The following is a 21,285-nucleotide window of genomic DNA, read 5'->3' as shown; positions in this document are numbered from 1 at the left end:
TAGCAGGCACATACAAACGCTGGAAAACACATAAACACAGCCTTAAGAAATTTACCAACAGTCAGACTACTGAGAAACCAAGATGTGCTGTGTTAGTGCTAGAACACAATAAAAGCATGCTGACAATGTTATAAATATTTTTGTTTTTGGTTATATCGGCCATTTTGTTAATTTAGAGAATGTTATGTTTAACAACATAGTTTGGTAGAAAATAGCTAAATTAACTAGCAAAATGGTATTTTAGCATTTTTCCTTATTTAGCATTGTGGTAACTAACAGAAAAAGCAGCTCATTAAACTTTTTTTCGTAATTTATACAAACATCCCATGCTAAAAATGTCAGTAAGTCACTTTATTAAACTTTCAAAGGTTGTTGAATCAGAGATCAAGATCCCATGAAGCAATATGAAAGCAGAAATAAGCAAATTAGAAGCTAAAAGATGGTTTGAGCAGTTTCAATTTCATTCAGGCCCTTTGTTTTTGTAACAGAGACCAGCTAGTAAAGTGCTGTGCAGGTAAAACCACACTGCCGGCTAGAGGCCATGGTCTTTAGCCTCCTTGTTACGGCAACCGACTCCCATGCAGAGAATTGCTGGTTTGATCCCAGCTCGGTGCAAGTTGTGTTGTGTAGGGCTGGCAGGTTTACACTTATTTTACTTAGATTAGCCCTATTTGTGATTAGGTTGACCTGCGACTTGTAAATCAGCATTCCAGATTCATTACAGCTGCAAATTTACAGTTCTTCCAGTCTTGACACTGTAAATCACAGAATAAATCGAAATCAATTCACTCACGTACATTTGCATTCTCAAAATAATAATAAATAATACAATGATTTTTAGATAGGATTATTTTTATTTAGTGGTGTGTTGTGACAAGAGATTAACCGTGAGCTGTAGAGAACCGTAATAATTATAATTATTATATTAATGACAATTATATTAATTGCACTTGATTAATGCATTTGATCATTTAGAACTAATAATAATATTAACATAATATTAGATACTAATAGTATTATTAATTACTAATAATTAATGACAATAAGTGCATTTACATGGACACCAATAATCCGATTTGAATACAATTAAGACAATACTCTAATTAAGAGTCTACCTATTTTAGTCACATTATTAAAGTGCAGTACAGACATCTAAACACCTTAATCAAACTATAATCATTGTGTAGGATTTTCGGCACATTTAAACAGGATAGTCTATACACACACGGCTGTTTACACTATTCTTTTCACCTAACAAGTCAGTGAAGGACCACAGACGCCTGCATTGTGAAATGCTGAGTTTTTTTTTACATACGGCATGCAGTATCAAATTCCATTAAAACAGCACTCTTCCAGCAGTTCATACTCACATCCATTATCTTGTTTGTCACGGGGAACATGCATAAAATGTTCCTGAATGAAAGTGAAAGTGCCAAACTGCAGTTAAAGTTGACAAATTAAAAGTGAAACACCCAAAATTACATGAAACTTCGGAGGAAATGTGGAGAGCACGGTGACACAATGAAGTTAATAGAGTTATGAACTACTGTATAACCAGTGTTGCACTGGAGCGTCGCTACAAGTAGTGATGCTACTAGCACAACTACATTTTTCAGTAGCGTGGTGGTAGCGTTGCAACTTTAAATTAAATAGCTTTTCAGTAGCAAAGCTATTATTTTAGGCAAGTAGCACAGTAGCATCCACCTAAGCTACATTTACTACATTGTCTAGACCAGTGTTTCCCAACCCTGTTCCTGGAGGCACACCAACAGTACACATTTTGGAGGTCTCCCTTTTCTGGCCCATTAACTTCAGGTGTTGGAGTCTCTTCTGATGTTATGATAAGTTGTTTCAGTTGTGTTTGATTAGGGAGAGGTTGAAAATGTGGACTGTTGGTGTGCCTTCAGGAACAGGGTTGGGAAACACTGGTCTAGACAAAAAAAGTAAATTCAAATGATGGCGAGAATGATTTATTCTTCTTCCTGTTTTACAGTGGGTGTTTTTGGCGCGTTACTGCGAGCTCTCGCTCTAGTCATTGGCGCTATATTTACAGTTGAAGTCAGAAGTATTAGTCCCCCTTTGAATTTTTTTTTTCTTTTTTAAATATTTCCCAAATGATGTTTAACGGAGCAAGGACATTTTCACAGTATGTCTGATAATATTTTTTCTTATGGAGAAAGTTTTACTTGTTTTATTTCGGCTAGAATAAAAGCAGTTTTTAATTTTTTATGAACCATTTTAAGTTCAAAATTATTAGCCCCTTTAAGATATTTATTTTTTTGACTGTCTACAGAACAAACCATCATTATACAGTAACTTGCCTAATTACTCTAACCTGCCTAGTTATGCTAATTAACCTAATTAAGCCTTTAAATGTCACTTCAAGCTGTATAGAAGTGTCTTGAAAAATATCTAGTGAAATATTATTTAATGTCATCATGGCAAAGATAAAATAAATCAGTTATTAGAAATGAGTTATTAAAACTATTATGTTTAGAAATGTGTTTAAAAAAATCTCTGGTAAAAAGAAATTGGGTCTAATTCTGACTTCAACTGTTTATATATATATACTATTAGTTAATCAGAGTTACTAATGATACCACAGTATGTAGTGTAATTCATTAATGAATATGTGTAAATATACAATAGAATGCTTATTCCTAAACACTTCCCTTTATAAATTACTATAGTATTTGCATAGTATTTATAACTATAATTTGTTTCTGTTTAGTGCAGCATATTATATGCAGTAAATAACTGAACTGAACAATTTTGCCTCATATGTTTCATTGACAGTTTTATTAATCACTAAGATATGATTGACTTGGATTTAAGTTGCTTTGATATAAAAAGGAAAATTGAAAAAAATAGCTTAGACATATTTTTTTATTGCAATAAAAAATATCTTAGATGTAGCTGAGCTACTTTTGCCAAGTAGCTTTTAGCTTAGCTTACTACATTTCCCAGAGGGTAGTTTTTAGTATAGTTAAGCTACATTTTAAGTAGAGTAGCTAATAGCTTAGCTCACTACATTTTTCAAGTAGCTGGCTCAACACTGGCTATAACCTGTAAAATAAGATCATGAAAGAAACATTCAAAAAGCAACTCATGTAAACACCTTAATCGTATTATCGTCTTATTCAGATTAAGGCAGATAATTCAATTACTGATGTCCATGTAAACGTAGTCAGTGTTGAGTCAATACACTGGACAGTTGCAGACGATTAATCAATGCTATGAGCATAGTAAGATAAATCAGTCATGTTTGTGGTGGTAGAAAATAAAAGGTTCTATCCACATTTTTGTGTTGTTTTATTTCATTTTCTCAAGCACATTTTCCACAGAGATCTATGATCCTTTTCATAACTGCATATTTATTTATTTTTTAATTTTGTAAACAAGCCTAACAGCACATTTCATTACACAAGACAATGCAATGCACAAATTGATTAACACAAAGAAATTAATTTTATTAACAAAAGTTCATTGACAGAAGCGAGGCCCACAGTGTTCATCTAGAGGCGGTGTTTCTTATCGTCCGAAGCGGTACTCTTTTTCTGCGTTTCAGCCCTTTTGTTGAGGAGAAAAATCTATTTAAGTGGCTGAAGCTCTGACACAAAGCAAGAGCAGAAAGCTGTAGAATCTGCTGGCTTAATTGATTATTTGCGCAGAGCTGTATATCAGCGAGGTGCAGCATACCCTTGGGAAATAATGTAAAACAGATAACAAGATCAAATGTGGAAGAATTGCTTTCTACTGCCAGCTTTATTAATCTGTTTCTCTCTTAGTCAAAATGGCTTTTTTTTCTTCCCCTCCCTTCTATGCAGGTTTTCGCATTAAGGCAAGGTACGCCTCTGCGTCCCAAGAAGCATAAAAGCCACAGCTGACAGAGGTTTTAGGAAGCTGTATTGATTTGCAAGAATACAGGTCGCTCGTGATTTCAACATTTGCCTAGCATTCGATCTGCAAGCATCTGTGTGGGAAATTGAAAGGTTTTGGCTTGCTTTTTAAGAATTAGAATTGGAACTAGTCAGCGACAAGATGCTTTAGAGACTTAATTTACTCTAAAACTGAGCTGTAAGGAAATGTGTAGCCTCACACGTGTTTGGATTTTGGACTTAAAGGATCAGGCTTTTGGAAAACACACAAGACGTGTTTGCTTGCTGCAGCTAATTCTTTGATTGCAGATTTACTCCAGTGAAAGAGCCACAATACCCTCACGCACACGGCCTTGTAGGTTCACTTTTTTTTTTTTTTGTATTCGGAATGTTGTTGAATGCTCGGAGCGTTTGTATTAAATCCAAATCAAACCAAGTGTTCTCTAATTCCACATTCTCTCGTAGTGCATTTACATAATAAAAATTGCATAGCAGTCTCACAATCTAGCAGACATCCTTCCTCAAACATCTCTCTAAGCCATTTCCAACTCTGTAAACTGATTTGTTTTTCTTATTCATGGGGTCTTGCGGCACATCAGACATGACTGTAATTGCCTTCCTCTCACCAGGGAGCTTCTTGTTTCTCATTCTGAAGTTTATTCTCTATTTCATGTCACCGAGGCAGAGAGAAAGACGGCACCCTGGGAAAAAATGACACTCCCTCCGTCACCGAGAGGAGAGTGAAAAGATAAGAACGTTAGATAAATATCTGCAAATGCGCAGCTCTCGCTTTGAAATGAATGGGTGTTTATAAGTACACTTCCTATGAGTTTGGGGAAACTGTGGCAGTTCGCATTAGTGTAATGCACAAACAACCATCTGGATTTTTCCTGTGTTTTTGTGAAATCATCTCTTTGGATTACTTCTTTCGTTCTCTAATTGAGCTGCTTCATTTAGCGCAGTGCTGTTGCTCTAAATGGCCAGTTTATATTGACTGCTAAAAGGGCTGCTCACCCCAGGAGGTGATGATCTACAGAGTGGCAGGAAGTAGGAATGAACCTCAGGTTATTTACGTCAGCGCTCCCTCTGCAAAAAGCGAGATCCCTGGCAGCTGAACGTGGCTCTACCGGCTGCCTGTAATTTCAGCTCTTCCAGAATCAGACCCTGTCAGGTGTAATTTCGCAACAGATGAAGGTACCAGGCTTCTGTATTAATTATTATTATTATGATGATGATTATTATTATTATTATTATTATTATTATTATTATTATTATTATTATTATTATTATTATTATTACTAATAATATTATTATTAGTTTTTTTTTTTACAAAGTAAAGCTGTGGTTTTAGTCTGGGAAGAAATGCAGTCATTCTTGAATCTTTGTTTTTTTCTACCCCCTTTTTGTGAGGGGTTTTGGGTTTCAAAGCTGAGAATTGATTGCGCGTGTGTGTCAACAAATGCCACGCTCTGCATCCATGATAGAAGGATGGATAATGTCAGCTCAGCTTAATACATTTCTAACGGCTACCTTAATTATTGTTAGTACATGTTGTTACAGTAGTTAATGTATTAATTAACATTTAAGTTTAAGCTAAATGTAACCATCATGAATTTGTGAGCTGTTAATGTAAAATTGTGCCATGACTTTACTTGGAGGGGCACATCACCAAATAACTCCTCATTAACTACTCATGAACTCCTGTGTTTAAACGGTTCATGTTCATGTGTAATTTCGGAGCAGATGAAGGTACCAGGCTGCTGTATTTATTATTATTATTATTTTTACAAACTAAAGCTGTGGTTTTAGTATGGGAAGAAATGCAGTCATTCTTTTTCAACCCCATTTTTGTGAGGGGTTTTGGGTTTCAAAGCTGAGAATTGATTGTGTGTGTGTGTGTGTGTGTGTGTGTGTGTGTGTGTGTGCGTGCGTGCGTGCGTGCGTGCGTGCGTGCGTGCGTGCGTGCGTGCGTGCGTGCGTGCGTGCGTGCGTGCGTGCGTGCGTGCGTGCGTGTGTGTGTGTGTGTCAACAAACGCTGCGTTCTGCATCCATAAAAGGAGAAGGGATAATGTCAGCTCAGCTTAATACATTTCTAATGGATGTTTTATTTTCAGCCTGAGGCTACCTCTGAAGTGTTTGGACATTTAGAGATTTGAGGGGGTGGAAGAATACCTGTGAAACACAGCCAGTTTGCAATGAGATATTTGGAAACATTTATAATGTTATTTTAACTTTCTTTTTTGCTTGCTTTTTATATGATCACTTTTTTATTCTAAATAGCTAAAAAAAGTATGTTATATTTTTAAAAATTATACGTTAACTGTAAAAAATGTCTTAATGTGCTGTTTCTCATAATATGTGATTCATATTTTCCACTTTGGAAATGTAATACAGGACCTTGATCTATTTAGACCCCAGCGTTCTTAAGTATATTTTCAGAGTCAGGGGAGTAGCAGACATTTTAAAGTAAACAAAATTTAAATTAACTGTGTGTAATCTGCCTTTTCAAGCATTTGTTACAACTAACCCTCAGTCTGTTACAACTTGCCCTGCAGGTGGGGTAAATAGTACATTTTTACTCCTGGCACTTTTGTCAACACTGCACAGAAACCATAGGTCCGGCGATCATACTTTCAGTGCTCATTTGTAGGAGAGGCTTGTGTTTTCTTGGCAGAAAACAAATGGTTTGTCTAACCCCATTACTTTGTTTATTATTTGACATAAACCAAAAAATTTTACTTTGTGCCCCGCTCTCCCCTACCTTAATTACTTGTTAGTACATAACTAATGTATTAATTAACATTTAAATTTAAGCTAAATGTAACCATCATGAACTTATGAGCTGTTAATGTATAATTATGTCATGACTTTACTTGGAGGGGCACATCACCATTAACTCATCCTTAACTACTCATGAGCTCCTGTGTTTAAACGGTTCATGTTGATGAAGACATAACACTTTTTAATTGTTATTTAGTGTAAACACACTAGTAGGAGTTCATGAGTAGTTAAGAATGGGTTAATGATGATGTGGCCCTCCAAGTAAAGTAACGGCATAATTACACATTAACAAGTTCATGTTGTCAAAGTTCATGACTAGTACATGCATTAACTCTTCATTAGTTCATATTAAAGTAATGTTTAGTTTACATATTAACATATAGTTATTTATACTGTTATTGTAAAGTGTTACCCTTTTACTAATAATTACTATACTATATTAGGCATATTCATACAGTATGCAGGCTTAGTCTTACTGTGTTTTAGCATAGATATTTATAACATTTGTACTAAAAATACAGAAACTCTGCCAAATTTGTTGTCATTTTCAAGGTAAAGGCTTAGATCTGCGTACCATCCTGTGATGTGTCTTTTCGAGGTCTGCTCTGACTCTCCTCACTTAACTGCTAGTGACGGGTGAAGCAGGTTTTCAGGCTGAAGCAATCCAGCCTTGCTATTACACTGCATTAACATTACATGAATCCACCTGAAAGCATCAAAATGCAAAATGGTTTGAACTGGAAAATTTAAAAGCCAGCCACTTGTGTAATCAAATGCACGAGGAAATTAAATGTGCAGCACACATTTTGGATTTGCCAACATGATTTTTCTCTTGCTTGTATTCTGCTGTCTCATGATAGTTAATTGATTTAAACGATATGTGCATATTTTGTATATAGGAACTGACTTTTTCTATAATCAACAGTATTTGTGTATCAAAAGCATTTTTGAGTAATGTTTACAAATACCCATGATAAACACATTTGACTATAAAAAATTGGATTAAAGTACTGTACAAATGTGTTTCAAAAAATCCCTCTAATGGAACAGTTTAATGTTTTTAAATGGTTTTCTTACCTTACTGTATGTTCGGTTGTAACATATTTGTATCAAACATGTTTGTATCAAACATGTTCATTTGATTAAAGATAATTATTTGCAAGTATTATTACAATTTAAAATACATTTTTCCTTTAGTCGTCGTAGTAGTAATTATTGTAATTGTTGTAGTAGTAGTCATTGTAGTAGTTGTGTTATAAAGTAGCAGTTGTTGTTGTAGTGGTAGTAGTAACAGTAGTAGTAGTTGTAGTGGTGGTCGTAGTAGTAGTAGTCGTTGTAGTAGTAGTATCCATAGTAGACGTTGTAGTAGTAGTGGCTGTGGTGATAGTAGTCATTTTTGTGGTAGTAGTCGTTGTGGTAGTAGTAGTCGTGGTGGTTGTAGTAGTTGTTGCTGTAGTCATAGCATATTAATTGCTGTAGTAGTAGTAGTAGTAGTTGGTGTAGTATTTGTAAGTATTATCATTATTATTGTTGTTGTAGTAGTTGTGGTGGTAGTAGTAGTAGTCGTTGTAGTAGTATCAGTAGTAGATGTTGTAGTAGTAGTGGCTGTGGTGTTAGTAGTCATTGTTGTGGTAGTAGTCGTTGTGGTAGTAGTAGTCATTGTTGTGATAGTAGTCGTTATGGTGTTAGTAGTCATGGTTGTGGTAGTAGTTGTTGTGGTGGTAGTAGTCATTATTGTGGTAGTAGTCTTTGTGGTAGTGACACTGTAGTAGTTGCTGTATTAGTAGCATTATTAATTGCTGTAGTAGTAGTTAGTGGAATTATTATTATTGTTCTTGTAGTTGTGGTGATGTTGACGATAGTAGTAGTAGTAGTAGTTGTTGTAGTAGTAGTATCAGTAGTAGGTGTTGTAGTAGTAGTCATTGTGGTAGTAGTAGTCATTGTTTTGGTAGTAGTCAATGTGGTGGTAGTATTCATTGTGGTAGAAGTCGTTGTGGTGGTAGTAGTCATTGTTGTGGTAGTAGTCACTGTTGTGGTACTAGTAGTAGTTGTCACTGTAGTAGTAGCATTATTAATTGCTGTTGTAGTAGTAGTTGGTGTAGGACTTGTTGTTGTCGTTGTTACTATTACTGTCTTTTTTACTGTCACTCCTTACCACTGATTGGTTTCTATCTGTTTTATTTATATCTATGTTATTTGCTTGATTTATTGATATGTGTAGCCTATAATAATTTCTACTGTTATGCATGATAATTATGTGTGTGTGCGTGCGTGTGCGCGTGCGTGCGTGCCTGTGTATCTATATATATATATATATATATATATATATATATATATATATATATATATATATATATGTATATATATATATGTATATATATATATATATATATATATATATATATATATATATATATATATATACACCTGTCCACCCAGTTACCTACACACACACACATGCGCGCAAACACACACACCTGCCAGTACCTGACTGTTTTGTCATTTTTTTTAAGTTGTTTTGTTTTTTTTATCTGTTCTTTGTTGTTGTTGTTGTTTTTTTTCTTCTGTTTCTTCCATTTGTATGTGCTCTCAATGTGTGTACCTCTTGCATAATATTATAATAAAAAATGTAATTTATGACATTGATGACAAGCTGAATTTTCAACAGCCATTACTCCAGTCTTTAGAAATAATACTAATTTGCAATTCTTACTATTAGAGCTTCACTGTTTATTATTGCTTAATATTTTAGGCTTTATTGAATGATTATCAAATTCTGAAAAACTTTTTGTAGCAGTGGAAAAATATATTCTCTCACTTTTACTTCAATACAGTCTTGCTGAATATCAGTATTAATTTCCCTTTTAAACTTTTAAATAAAACCTCGATGTATTGACTACTTTATAGGTCAAAGCAAGAAGTACATGTAGAATATTGGCTTGACAGTTCTCAGTTGAAACATGTTGGAGGTGGACAGAGTCAATACACATTTGATCATGGAATCTGCTGTAAAGTTATTCCATTAGTGGTCTGAGGTACTTAGCAGGAGCCATCAAAAAGCCTGATACACGTAAGCTTCTTTCTATTCTTGGAATACTCTGTAATTTGAGGTTAGAAATAAAAGTGCGCCTAGGGCCTATTACATGCACATAGCTGAACTGTTTTGTTTTTTTTCTTCAGTCACTCCAGCTATTCATCATCAGATGAAGATGGCTGAAATTGGAATGCCATTTTGCAGTATAGCTCTTAAGAACCATACTTTGTACTTGACGCAGTGAAAGGGTGAAGCAAAAGGACTTGGGCACAGAGCACATACTTTGCTAATGCCTGGTGAGTAGGGTCGGGATATTAACCTCACAGCATGTACTTCAGCTCAAGTTTGCATTATACCTACATCGTTGTTGGGTTAATTACTGGGCTTAGAGGCACACAAAGCTGCCGCTTATTTTTAGTGTGACCTTAAAGTGAATGCCCTGTCTTGTATACTAAAAGAAATTCTTCTCTGATTGCCCTACACAGCCAGAAATTGATGGCAGTTTCTCCTGATTAAAGATGCGAACATTTCTCTCTGTGGTTTCTCTAAACTTTGGATTTACTTTATGTATATTTCTTCCTCCATCCACCAACCCATCCATCTAAACTGCTTCATTTTGGTTTGGTTTTATCAATCAATCAATCAATCAATCAATCAATCAATCAATCAATCAATCAATCAATTAATCAATCAATCAATCAATCAATCAATCAATCAATCAATCAATCAATCAATCAATCAATCATTGATTTAATCCATCAAAGTTTTTTAAACTGTACTTTTTACTTCATTTCCTAGTTAAATCATCCAATCTATTTATCCAGCAATTTTAAACTGTTTTTGTTCTGCTTTTGACTTAATTGTTTAAGTCTACATTTTAATAGATTTTTTGGTTAAAATTCAGTTTATCCATCCATCCACCCATTCAATAAAACAGTCAATCCACTGCTTTTGATTCAGTCAATGTCTGTTTATGCATTAATCCATCTATATATCCATCTAAACTGCATTTGTTTTTCTTTTGACTTGATTTTCAAATTACAAATCAATCAATCAATCAATCAATCAATCAGTCCATCCAACTTTTTAATAGATTTTCTAGTTTAAATTATTTAGTCTGGGCAGCACTGTGGTGTAGTGGGTAGCGCTGTGATCTCACAGCAAGAAGGTCGCTGGTTCTAGCCTTGGCTGTGTCAGTTGGCATTTCTGTGTGGAGTTTGCATGTATGTCCCCGTGTTTGCGTGGGTTTCCTCTGCGGGTGCTCTGGTCTAAAGACATGCGCTTTAGAATTGGGTAAGCTAAATTGTCAATAGTGTTTTGTGTAAATGGGAGTGCATGGGTGTTTCCCAGTGATGGGTTGCAGCTGGAGGGGCATCTGCTGCTTAAAACTTATGCTGGATAAGTTGGTGGTTCATTCTGCTCTGGCGACCTCAGATTAATAAAGGGACTAAGCCGAAAAGAAAATGAATAAGATAATTATTCAGTCTATTCAGCCATTTTAAACTGATTTTGTTCTGCTTTTTTTGAGTTTTGAGTTTTGTAGTTTAAATCAGTTGATCCACCCATTTAAGCTTTATAAACTGTACTTTTGAGTTTTTTAAACATCCAAGCTTTTTAAGCAACTTTTTAATATATTTTCTAGTTAAAATTATTCAATTTATTCATTTATTTTGCCGTTTTAAACAGTTTTTGCTCTGCTTTTGACTGGAAGTTTTGGTTTGATCCATCCATACACCCATTCAAGCTGGTTAAAACAGTCAATCCACTGCTTTTCATTCGCTTAACGACTGTTTATCCATCCACCAATCTATCTATCCATCTAAACTGCTTTTGTTGTCATTTTGACTTGATTTTCCTATTAAAAATCAATCAATCAGTTAATTCATCCAAGCTTTTTGAAGTACTTTTTAATTGATTTTCTAGTTAAGATTAATCAATCAATCCATCCATTTATTTAGACTTTTTAAAATGTTCTGCTTTTGACTTGAAGTTTTGGTTAAAATCAGTTAATTCATCCATACACCTTTTCAAGCCTTTTAAAATATACCTTTGACTTCAATGCCTGATTAAAGCAGTCAATCCACTGATTTTGATTTGTTTAATGTCTGTTTATCTATCTATCCATCCACCTATCATCTAAACTGCTTTTGTTTTACTTTTGGCTTGATTTTTTTTTTCATTAAAAATCAATCAATCGATTTTGTACTGCTTTTGACTTGAAGTTTTAATTAAAATCAGTTAATCCATCCATACATTCATCCAACTGTACTTTTGTGACTTAATTACAGTACCTAGTTAAAATATGTCAATCTTTCATCCAGTCATTCTAGACTGTTTTTGTTCTGCTTTTGACTGAGATTGATCTGTTGATTCATCCATCCACCCATCCTAGCTTTTTAAACTGTACTTTTGACTTAATTTTCTGGTTATAAACAGTCAATCCATGCATCCATCCATCCTGCCTTTTTAAACTGTTTTTGCACTTGCCTTTCCATTTCATAATGATAGTTACAGTATGCGTATTTATTCCCTGTGTTCAATTTCAAATTGCAGCTCTGCATCAAATCAAATTGAGGAATTTAGTTTCTCATTTCAGTTGCACAACTTCACTGCTTTTACCACAGTAATTTTCTGTTTCAGGTCGCATTCTCCTTTTGCTTTTTTATTTTGAATGTCACAATTATATTAAGCTCAAAAAAGCATAGTGGGGTCCGTGCTCAGCCCATCATCTGTCAAACTTAACACTAATGATACATCCTGATGCAGTATTTTTCTCTGTTTTCTCTGCCAGATCACACCAGAATTGTTTCCATCATGAGACTGGTATTAAAGTACCTGGATAAGATGAGGTGTTTCCGAAAACGGTCCACCATTCCTTTTCTGGTGGCTCTCATTACCTTCCTGCTCTTCATAAACCTCTACATCGAGGACGGCTACGTGCTGGTGAGTGTGTTTACCTGTTGCGATCCAGCAGGTAAATTACAAAGGTCAATTTATTTACAACATCACTGGAGCAGATAACAAGACAATAGTGGGCTTCACAACAACTTGACTTCTGCTGTTTGCGTGCGAGTTAGCATTAATTATCTCTGTGCTGAAAAGTTATTTTGTTTATATGCTTTAATTACCAAATGTTGCGTGTAAGGCTGCCGGTGATGTGTTGCGCATGTATAATTATCGGAGCTCACGATGCAGCCTATTTAAAATTGCATGATGTAGAGGCAGTCCAAATGCGAGAGACACATTTATTATTCATAAGGCCAACTTTATGATCAAAACTTTGTGATCATAACATGTCGCGTGTGTTTGTCTGTTGAATTATTCAAATGTTGTACCCATTTTGACTGAGTCACTTTTCTAAATAACCCCCATTTAATTGAAATACAAACACCATCACAAACAGAAAAGGTGTGAACAGTTCATGTGTGGTTAAAAAGACATTGAGGTATATTAACGATGCTATCATTTAATATTAGATAAGTTGTGTGAGTAATATTGTGTGTACAATTAATTATTTAAAGGCCATCATTTAGATTTAATGAGATTATACAAGAGTGTGCAGGAAAATTGGCAAATCTAAAAATAATGACCTGCAGCGCTTACACTTAAAGATGCAAGAGGAGTCTTAGCATCTCATGTACAAATAATCCTGTATTAGAAAACTCTTTCTAGCTTTAAGGCTCAAAGCTAATGCTGCGATCTGTCTGTCTTGAATGTCATGTGTTTCAGGAGGAAGATAAACGTCAGCTGCGAGAAACCTCAATGCATCCGCTGAACTCAGAGCGATATGTTCATACCTTTAAAGATATCACCAATTTTTCTGGAACAATCAATGTGACTTATCGGTACCTCGCAGGAACACCTTTACCCAGAAAGAGTAAGACTGCTTTTGCTTTTTTTTATTTTGGTATTAGCCACATGCACATGCTGTCAATGATTTCTAAACAAGCAGTGGAAAAATCTTACTATTTAAAGATCCCAGTATTTGTCATCACTAATTATTTTGATATATTTTATATATTTTGATATATATTTATATATACATAATTAATTATATATATATATATATATATATATATATATATATATATATATATATATATATATATATATATATATATATACATACACATACATACATATTTATGTATGTATATATATATATATATATATATATATATATATATATATATATATATATATATATATATATATATATATATATATTATGATAAGCACAGGTTAGAATAAATCATGGCTGAAGGCTGATAGAACATAATTTATCCCATATTTCCCATAATTTATCCCATATAAACATTACGGTAGACACTTAATTTACTTAATTTATGCCAGTAGATCAGCAGTTTCTGAAATACTCAGACCAGCCCGTCTGGCACCAACAACCATACCACGAGTCTAAGTCACTTAAATCACCTTTCTTCCCCATTCTGGTGCTCGGTTTGATCTGCAGCAGATCATCTTGACCATGTCTACATGCCTAAATGAACTGAGTTGCTGCCATGTGATTGGCTGATTAGAAATTTGCGTTAGCAAGCAGTTGGACAGGTGTACCTAATAAAGGTACGTATATATGTATGCTTGAAGTAAAGGCATCTTGTTGTTAGAATATTTATTTTTAATTTTCATTGGAAAAAATATGTTCAAAGAGAAGTATAAATTAAGAACTTACAATTAAAAGCAAAAAATAAATAAATTTTCCTTAGTATTTATGTCTTGTTTTCTGGTACGTTAAACATTCTTAAATAAAAATACTTTTTTTACCTTTATTTACCTAAATTGTTTACCTTTTACTTTACCTTACTCCACATGTGAAGCTCATGTGCTTTTTCTGTAAGGGCTTGCTTTTCAAACAGATTTAAATATTTTTCTATGTTTGTACTGGATTGTATTCACCTTATAGACAATGTGTCAAATCAATAGCATTCGCTTGCTCAATGATTTCTGTGCTCTTTTGCAGAGTATCTCACCATTGGATTGTCATCTGTGAAAAGAAAACGAGGAAATTACCTGTTGGAGACCATTAAGTCTATTTTCGACCAGTCGAGCTACGAGGAGCTCAAAGAGATCATTGTTGTTGTCCACCTGGCAGACTTCGACCTCGCGTGGTGTGAGAGTCTAGTTCAAGAAATCTCCAGAAAGTTCGGCCACCATATCATTGCAGGACGGCTGCTTGTAATCCATGCACCTGAGGAGTACTACCCATCCCTGGATGGTTTGAAGAGAAATTACAATGATCCAGAGGATAGAGTTCGCTTCAGGTCCAAACAAAATGTAGATTACGCCTTTCTGCTCAACTTCTGCACCAATCTATCAGACTTCTACATGATGCTGGAGGACGATGTGCGCTGCTCCCGAAACTTCCTCACCGCCCTGAAGAAAGTGGTGGCGTCACGGGAGGGTTCATACTGGGTGATGCTGGAGTTCTCCAAACTGGGCTACATAGGAAAGCTATACCACTCGCGAGACCTTCCCAGACTTGCTCATTTTCTGCTCATGTTTTATCAGGAGATGCCTTGCGATTGGCTTCTTATCCATTTCCGAGGCCTCCTGGCCCAGAAGGATGCGATTCGCTTCAAACCTTCGCTTTTTCAACACATGGGCTACTATTCCTCGTATAAGGGGGCAGAAAACAAACTCAAGGATGATGACTTTGAGGAAGACTCCTTGGATATCCCAGACAACCCACCTGCTAGTTTGTACACAAATATAAATGTATTTGAGAGCTATGATGCTGCCAAAGCTTACAGTAGCGTGGATGAGTACTTTTGGGGCAAGGCACCATCCACCGGGGACTTTTATGTTATAGTATTCAACAAGGCAACAAAAATCAGTAAAATCAAGATCATCACGGGAACCGATGATCGCCAGAATGATATTCTGCATCACGGCGCTTTGGAAGTAGGAGAGAAATTAATAGGAACCAAAAAGGGAAGGCAGTGCTCCTCCTATATAACTTTAGGGGAGTTCAAAAATGGAAACATTGAGGTTCACGATGTGGACCACAAGATAGCGTTTGATATCGAGTGCGTTCGCATTGTGGTAACGGCCAATCAGAAGGAATGGCTTATCATTAGAAGTATAAGCCTCTGGACTACACAAGGTGCCAGTCAATGAAGACTTTTTCAAACGTAGCGAAAGGCACAAGCATATGTTTATTTATCTATTTATTTATTCTGATTCCTAAATTATTTATTCACTCTTACCTGAGAGATCTTTATTTATTCATCCGACTTATTTAAAGGCACATTTTAAGGCAGTACAGGATCAATAATACATCTTAGGCATTTCTGACAGTTTTGACATTCTGACATCAAATATTCACACAATAAAGACTTTATATACTGTATGTACATGTTAGTGATGCACGATACATCAACAGCCATAGTATTAATGTTATCATTACAGGGCAATGAATTATGGATTATTTCAAATCACACACTTCAGAAGAGTTTACGCTAGAGGAAAGGCAAGATGTTGGTTCTTTAGGAATTTTTTTGACCAAGATGTTTCAAGTGATTTTGGGAAAGGAAAGATCTTTGTCCTTGGATTTGTTATTTTTGTTCCATATCTTCTTAAGTTATGGTTTAAAGTAAAATCAGTAGTCCACTGTATTTTTGTTTGTTTTTGGTTTTAGTATTCAGGCTTAATTTTTTTATTTATTGACTTATCGGTATATCACGCTGATCACTCCACGCAGAAGTATAAACCAGCCTTTAGACATAGAGAATTAGACATGGGGCATGACACATAAACCTTTTTGGCCAAGGTCTACATTGGATGAAATTATTATTTTTTTGCCTAATTTCATTAAAAAGATTCTCTAAAAGCAGATCAATCTATGCTAGAAATAAAATTATAATAACTTGGTTAGATATATGCCAATGATTTTAATACCAATTTTAGATTCCAAATATGTTGTAAAATGCATATTTTAGTTTAAAAAAATGTTTAGTACAGTACATTGCTTTACAGTAATATCTAAAAAAAAAAAAAAATATATATATATATATATATATATATATATATATATATATATATATATATATATATATATATATATATATATATATATATATATATATATTGTTTAGTAAATCAATATATTTAAAAAAGACCAGTTATAGTATATTCCAAAGCATCCCTGAATTACAAGCACTGAAGTTAAATTACAATCTTAGCATTACAAGTTTGTTCAAAAAGGGAAGTAACAGTTAACATGTTTTTCTAGTGTTTCATGTTTTTCTAGAGTTTGATGTTTAAAATCAGAAAACACTTTGAAAGGGTAGTTCACCCTAATCTGAGAATTCTGTCATAATTTGCTCACCTGTTCCAAACCAGTTTTGATATTTTTGTTTGTTTGTTTGTTTGTTTGTTCTGTACAGACGAAGATATTTTGAAGAATGTTGGAAACCTGTCACTATTGACTTACATTGTATTTTTTTCTACTGTGGATGTCAGCGATTACAGGTTTCCAACTATTAAAATATCTTCTTTTGTAAACAATTAAAAGGTGAGTAAATGATGACAGAATTTTCAAATTTGGGAGTGAATTTGGATCAGCTCTGTCGCTGGTTCAAGTCCAGGTTGGGCCAGTTGGCATTTCTGTGTGGAGTTTGCATGTTTTTGCCGGGTTGGCGTGGGTTTCCTCTGGGTGCTCCTGTTTCCCCCATAGTCCAAAGACATGCACTACACAGTATGTAAATTAAATAAACTAAATTGGCTATAGTGTATGTGTGTAAATGAGCGCGTATGGGTGTTTCCCAGTGATGGGTTGCAGCTGGAAGGGCATCCGCTGCGTTAAAAAATATGCTGGATAAGTTGGCAGTTCATTCTGCTGTGGTCACCCCTGATGAATAAAGGGACTAAGCTAAAGCAAAATGAATGAATGAATGAATTTTCAAATTTTGGGTGAACTAACCCTTTAAATTAAGATGTTTCTTTAAACCTAATTCTTAATTTTGCTTTTAATAAATGTTTTTTTTTTTTTCTAACTGAAAAACAATACAAAAATACAGTGTACGGAAGTGATTTTTCACATTGTATCTCTTTCCCGTTTTTGTTTTTACTCACAGAAACACCATGCTTTAGTGCAAAAAGTTGCTTGAAATATTTGCTTATCCCAGTCTCCTTTCCGCCAACACAGGGTCAATATTGCCTTGAATATACAGTGTATTGTGGCAGGAATCAGCTCAGCAACATTTCATACTATCTCCCCACTGAATGATAACAGAAATGTTATTCAATCAACCTTGGGCCAAAAGGGTGAAGTTTTATGTTGTTTGTGCATTTCCTCCGAGGCGCGGACTGGTACAGTGTGGCTATTCGGCCATCTTGTGAAATGTTGTGATTGGACAGTACAGTGACAAATGAGGTAAACCTCCTTCCCCTTTTCACTATTTCCCTCCTATCTTTTGCTCAGAGCAATTTTACCAGGGTAAATTGGATTTCGTTTGGCTCATTCCCTCTATAAAATTACACCAGCAACAACCACCCCTATTGCAGACCCTGCCTGATATTGCTGGACGCTCCATCTAAATGCCGTTTTATGTCATTGTGCGAGAGTACGCATCTGCCACTCACTATGATAATTAGTTTACTCTTTGTTTACCCAAATGACTCTGTCACAAGATGTTTTGAGAGGCTTGGTTAATTACTCTTATTAGACTGAACGTGTTACATGAACAATGCAATAATATGACAACTGTTTACACGACTCTGTGATCTTGCAGAATGTTTATCTCCTGTTTTTCTTTATTTTAAGACATGACTTTTTCCATTTTAATGTGGGCTTTTTGTAATTGTACAGTAGTTTAGACAAAGCTAGTATCATTAAAACAAATACTCTGTATTTTGCATGATTTTTGCAGTCATCTTGCCAACAACCAAGATACAATATTGACATTATTAAAAAGTGTTTTGCAAACTAGTCAGAAGTTTAGAAAGGTGACAATTTTTAAGATATTTCTGAAAAAAAGCTTCCTCAACTTACAGTACCAAGGTAGCACAACGGGGTATATGTACATGTTTTTCAGCCAATGATAACTTCCGGCAATGTGCAAGTGTGTGAGAGTGTGAGAGAGACCTTTGCACACTTACCTTGATATGTTTGAGAAAATAAAAAATGAACAGCTCAGCTCTCAGAACATTGTAAACGTTATAAGTGCATTTATGCACGCACACTATAATTTGCTGTTCTACGACACAGAACTTCATACAAAAGCCAGAAACTTTTTTTTCCACAGGCCTGTCTGAAGGGTTAATGCTGCCAACTGATGATCAAGAGTAAAAAAGAGAAGTTTTACCTCTTCCCAACAAGAAAAAACACCAACAATCAAGAATGCATGATTATTTGGTGTCAAGGCAAGTCAATGGGGTAAAAACAGCGACGAGCATAACAAAAGAGTAGTCAATTTAAACAGTACACAAGGGTTAATGCAGTGCTGCTTGTCTGGTTTGAGACCCACTTTATATCGTATATCCATCAGACAGTGAATATCACCGAGTTTAAAAGAAATCAGACCTTAAACGCAACGATTTTATAATGGAAAGACAGTTCACCGGAAGCACTGAGACTGGTTGGCTGAAATTAATAGTCCGTGTGCATATACCCCATTTAGAAACAATAATTATTTGAACCATGGAATAGTTTTAAAGTAAAAACAGGTATGTTTTCAATTTGAATTTATTCCTGTGAATTTTCAGCAGCCATTACATGATCTTTAAGATTTTTTTTTCTGTGGAATCAGTGATATATTAGAAGTACCAATAATAAAGTTTTTCATCACATTAAATGCAATGGAAAGAGAAAATTCAGCTTTGGGTGACAGGAATAAGTAACATTTTAAACATATTCACACGAAAAGAATTTATGGAACGTTTAAAAAAAAGATTTTAGCTGCTTGTTCAAACTACTTATTTAAAGTAAGCTGAATCAACAAAATTCTTGAGGTTTTGGGGGCAACTTAATTGTTTTATGTTCAATCCAAAACAATTAAATTAATGTAATTAATTTGTTTTGGGACAACATGAAGGAATTGTGTGGATAAAGCAGTTTTTACAGTGAATAATACAAAACATTGCTGTTTTTATATTGTTTTTGACTAAATAAATGCTATCAGAAAATAATTATTTTAGAAATACTTCTAAATCTTCATCTTTCCAAACTTTTGACTGGTATATTTCAGCTTAACTTTGCCATGGTTATCAAATAGCCATTACATTCACTATTTCTCAGGCTAGAAAATGTTATATTGCTTTAACATTTATTTACAATACATTTATTTCTATTGTCAGAATGCCTTTTATTATTTAATTTAATACATTTATTTATCAGTTTAATGGAATACCTCTTGCCCAATTGTATTTGTGAATGGTCTTTTTTGGATGCAGACTTCTATGGCTATTTAATGTCACAGTATGTTTTTCGATAGTTTTGTAATGCTTTCTTGTGAGCGAAGCACAGGTTCTTTTTTTAAGTCAGCCAGCTGAATTTGAGGGCTGGGCGTGTAATAAAGTGTTACAAATGAAAACAATGGAAGGTTTTGTCTTCCTAATAAAACAAACGAGAAACTAACTGTTCATGCATGAGCTAAGAAAGAATGCCGCAGTGTGTTAGTCGGTTTTAGGCTTTCTGACTTGTTTTCAAGTGTCTACTCTAAACTTGACTGGCATTGTACTGTACTTGATTTGTAATTTACCTGTACTAATACTACATTACAACAACAATGGACATCTCACGTATCGTGCTGCATAGGTGAAGAGAATGTGTTATGCTGTAGAATTATGTTGTATTTCTCCCACACTGTTTGTCACATGGTACTGTAACTATATTGTAAAATGGCATATATTTTTTTACATTTATCATTAGAACTGTTTGCCTTGTATATTGTACCTAAATATACATTGACTCAAGTGCTGAGTTGACAAAAATGATGATTGCTATTTCATTATTGGAAATCCAGAGAAAATACATTTGGGTAGTTTTTATACTCAGGACACTGTTCATATTTCTGCTGCGCCACAAAGTGCCATCTGAAAAGTTTCATTTTAAATAACTTGCGAATGTGCGCATTTGGTGTGCGATACTTTCAACTGTCATGTGCTCGCTGGGTCATGGTGCTGAGTGGCTCATCTGGTGTGCGACTTCCTTTAGTGCCCCTCACTAGTGCTGATATATACAGCCATATCGCACTTCAATGAGTGTAATATTGCGTTTATACAACAGTTTGATGGCATAATCGTGTGTATGAAAAAGAAAATCAAACACGGAGAATCTCAAAAAACCTTTTGTATGAGGAACTACTTTTTTCCGCCCTTTATTCATATCTGCAGCTGACGTCAGAACAGCAGAAACTGTTGTAACTTCACAAATGTCACTTTAGAGCGAGTATTTGAATGATTCTCTCATGTAATACCTAAAGTGATGACAAAACAGGTCATTTTTGCTCACATTTTAAGATTATAAGGCTGAATGGCATGAAATGCCATCAATCTACAGATATTTCCCAATGATTGTAGCAATCAGGATATCACATTAATTAACCCAGAAAAAGCCAAAGCAAAGCAAACACT

The 21,285-nt window shown here is 34.7% G+C and overlaps 1 protein-coding gene across 1 annotated transcript in view; it reads left to right on the top strand.

Moving 5' to 3' along the window:
* mgat4c (mgat4 family member C) overlaps nt 1-16,145 on the top strand; it is a 231,126-nt gene extending 214,981 nt beyond the window's left edge. The window contains exons 3-5 of the mRNA XM_056478844.1: nt 12,485-12,636; nt 13,423-13,570; nt 14,672-16,145. Of these exons, the coding sequence (XP_056334819.1) occupies nt 12,508-12,636; nt 13,423-13,570; nt 14,672-15,828 (1,434 nt within the window). The 5' untranslated portion in view covers nt 12,485-12,507 and the 3' untranslated portion in view covers nt 15,829-16,145. The remainder of the gene's footprint in view (nt 1-12,484; nt 12,637-13,422; nt 13,571-14,671) is intronic.
* Nucleotides 16,146-21,285: the final 5,140 nt, after the last annotated feature.

The sequence above is a fragment of the Danio aesculapii genome, chromosome 18 (genome assembly GCF_903798145.1).
Source record: "Danio aesculapii chromosome 18, fDanAes4.1, whole genome shotgun sequence".
Taxonomy (NCBI): Eukaryota; Metazoa; Chordata; class Actinopteri; order Cypriniformes; family Danionidae; genus Danio; species Danio aesculapii.
Note: the sequence above shows the minus strand (reverse complement) of the source record. Positions and strands in the feature narration are given on the sequence as shown.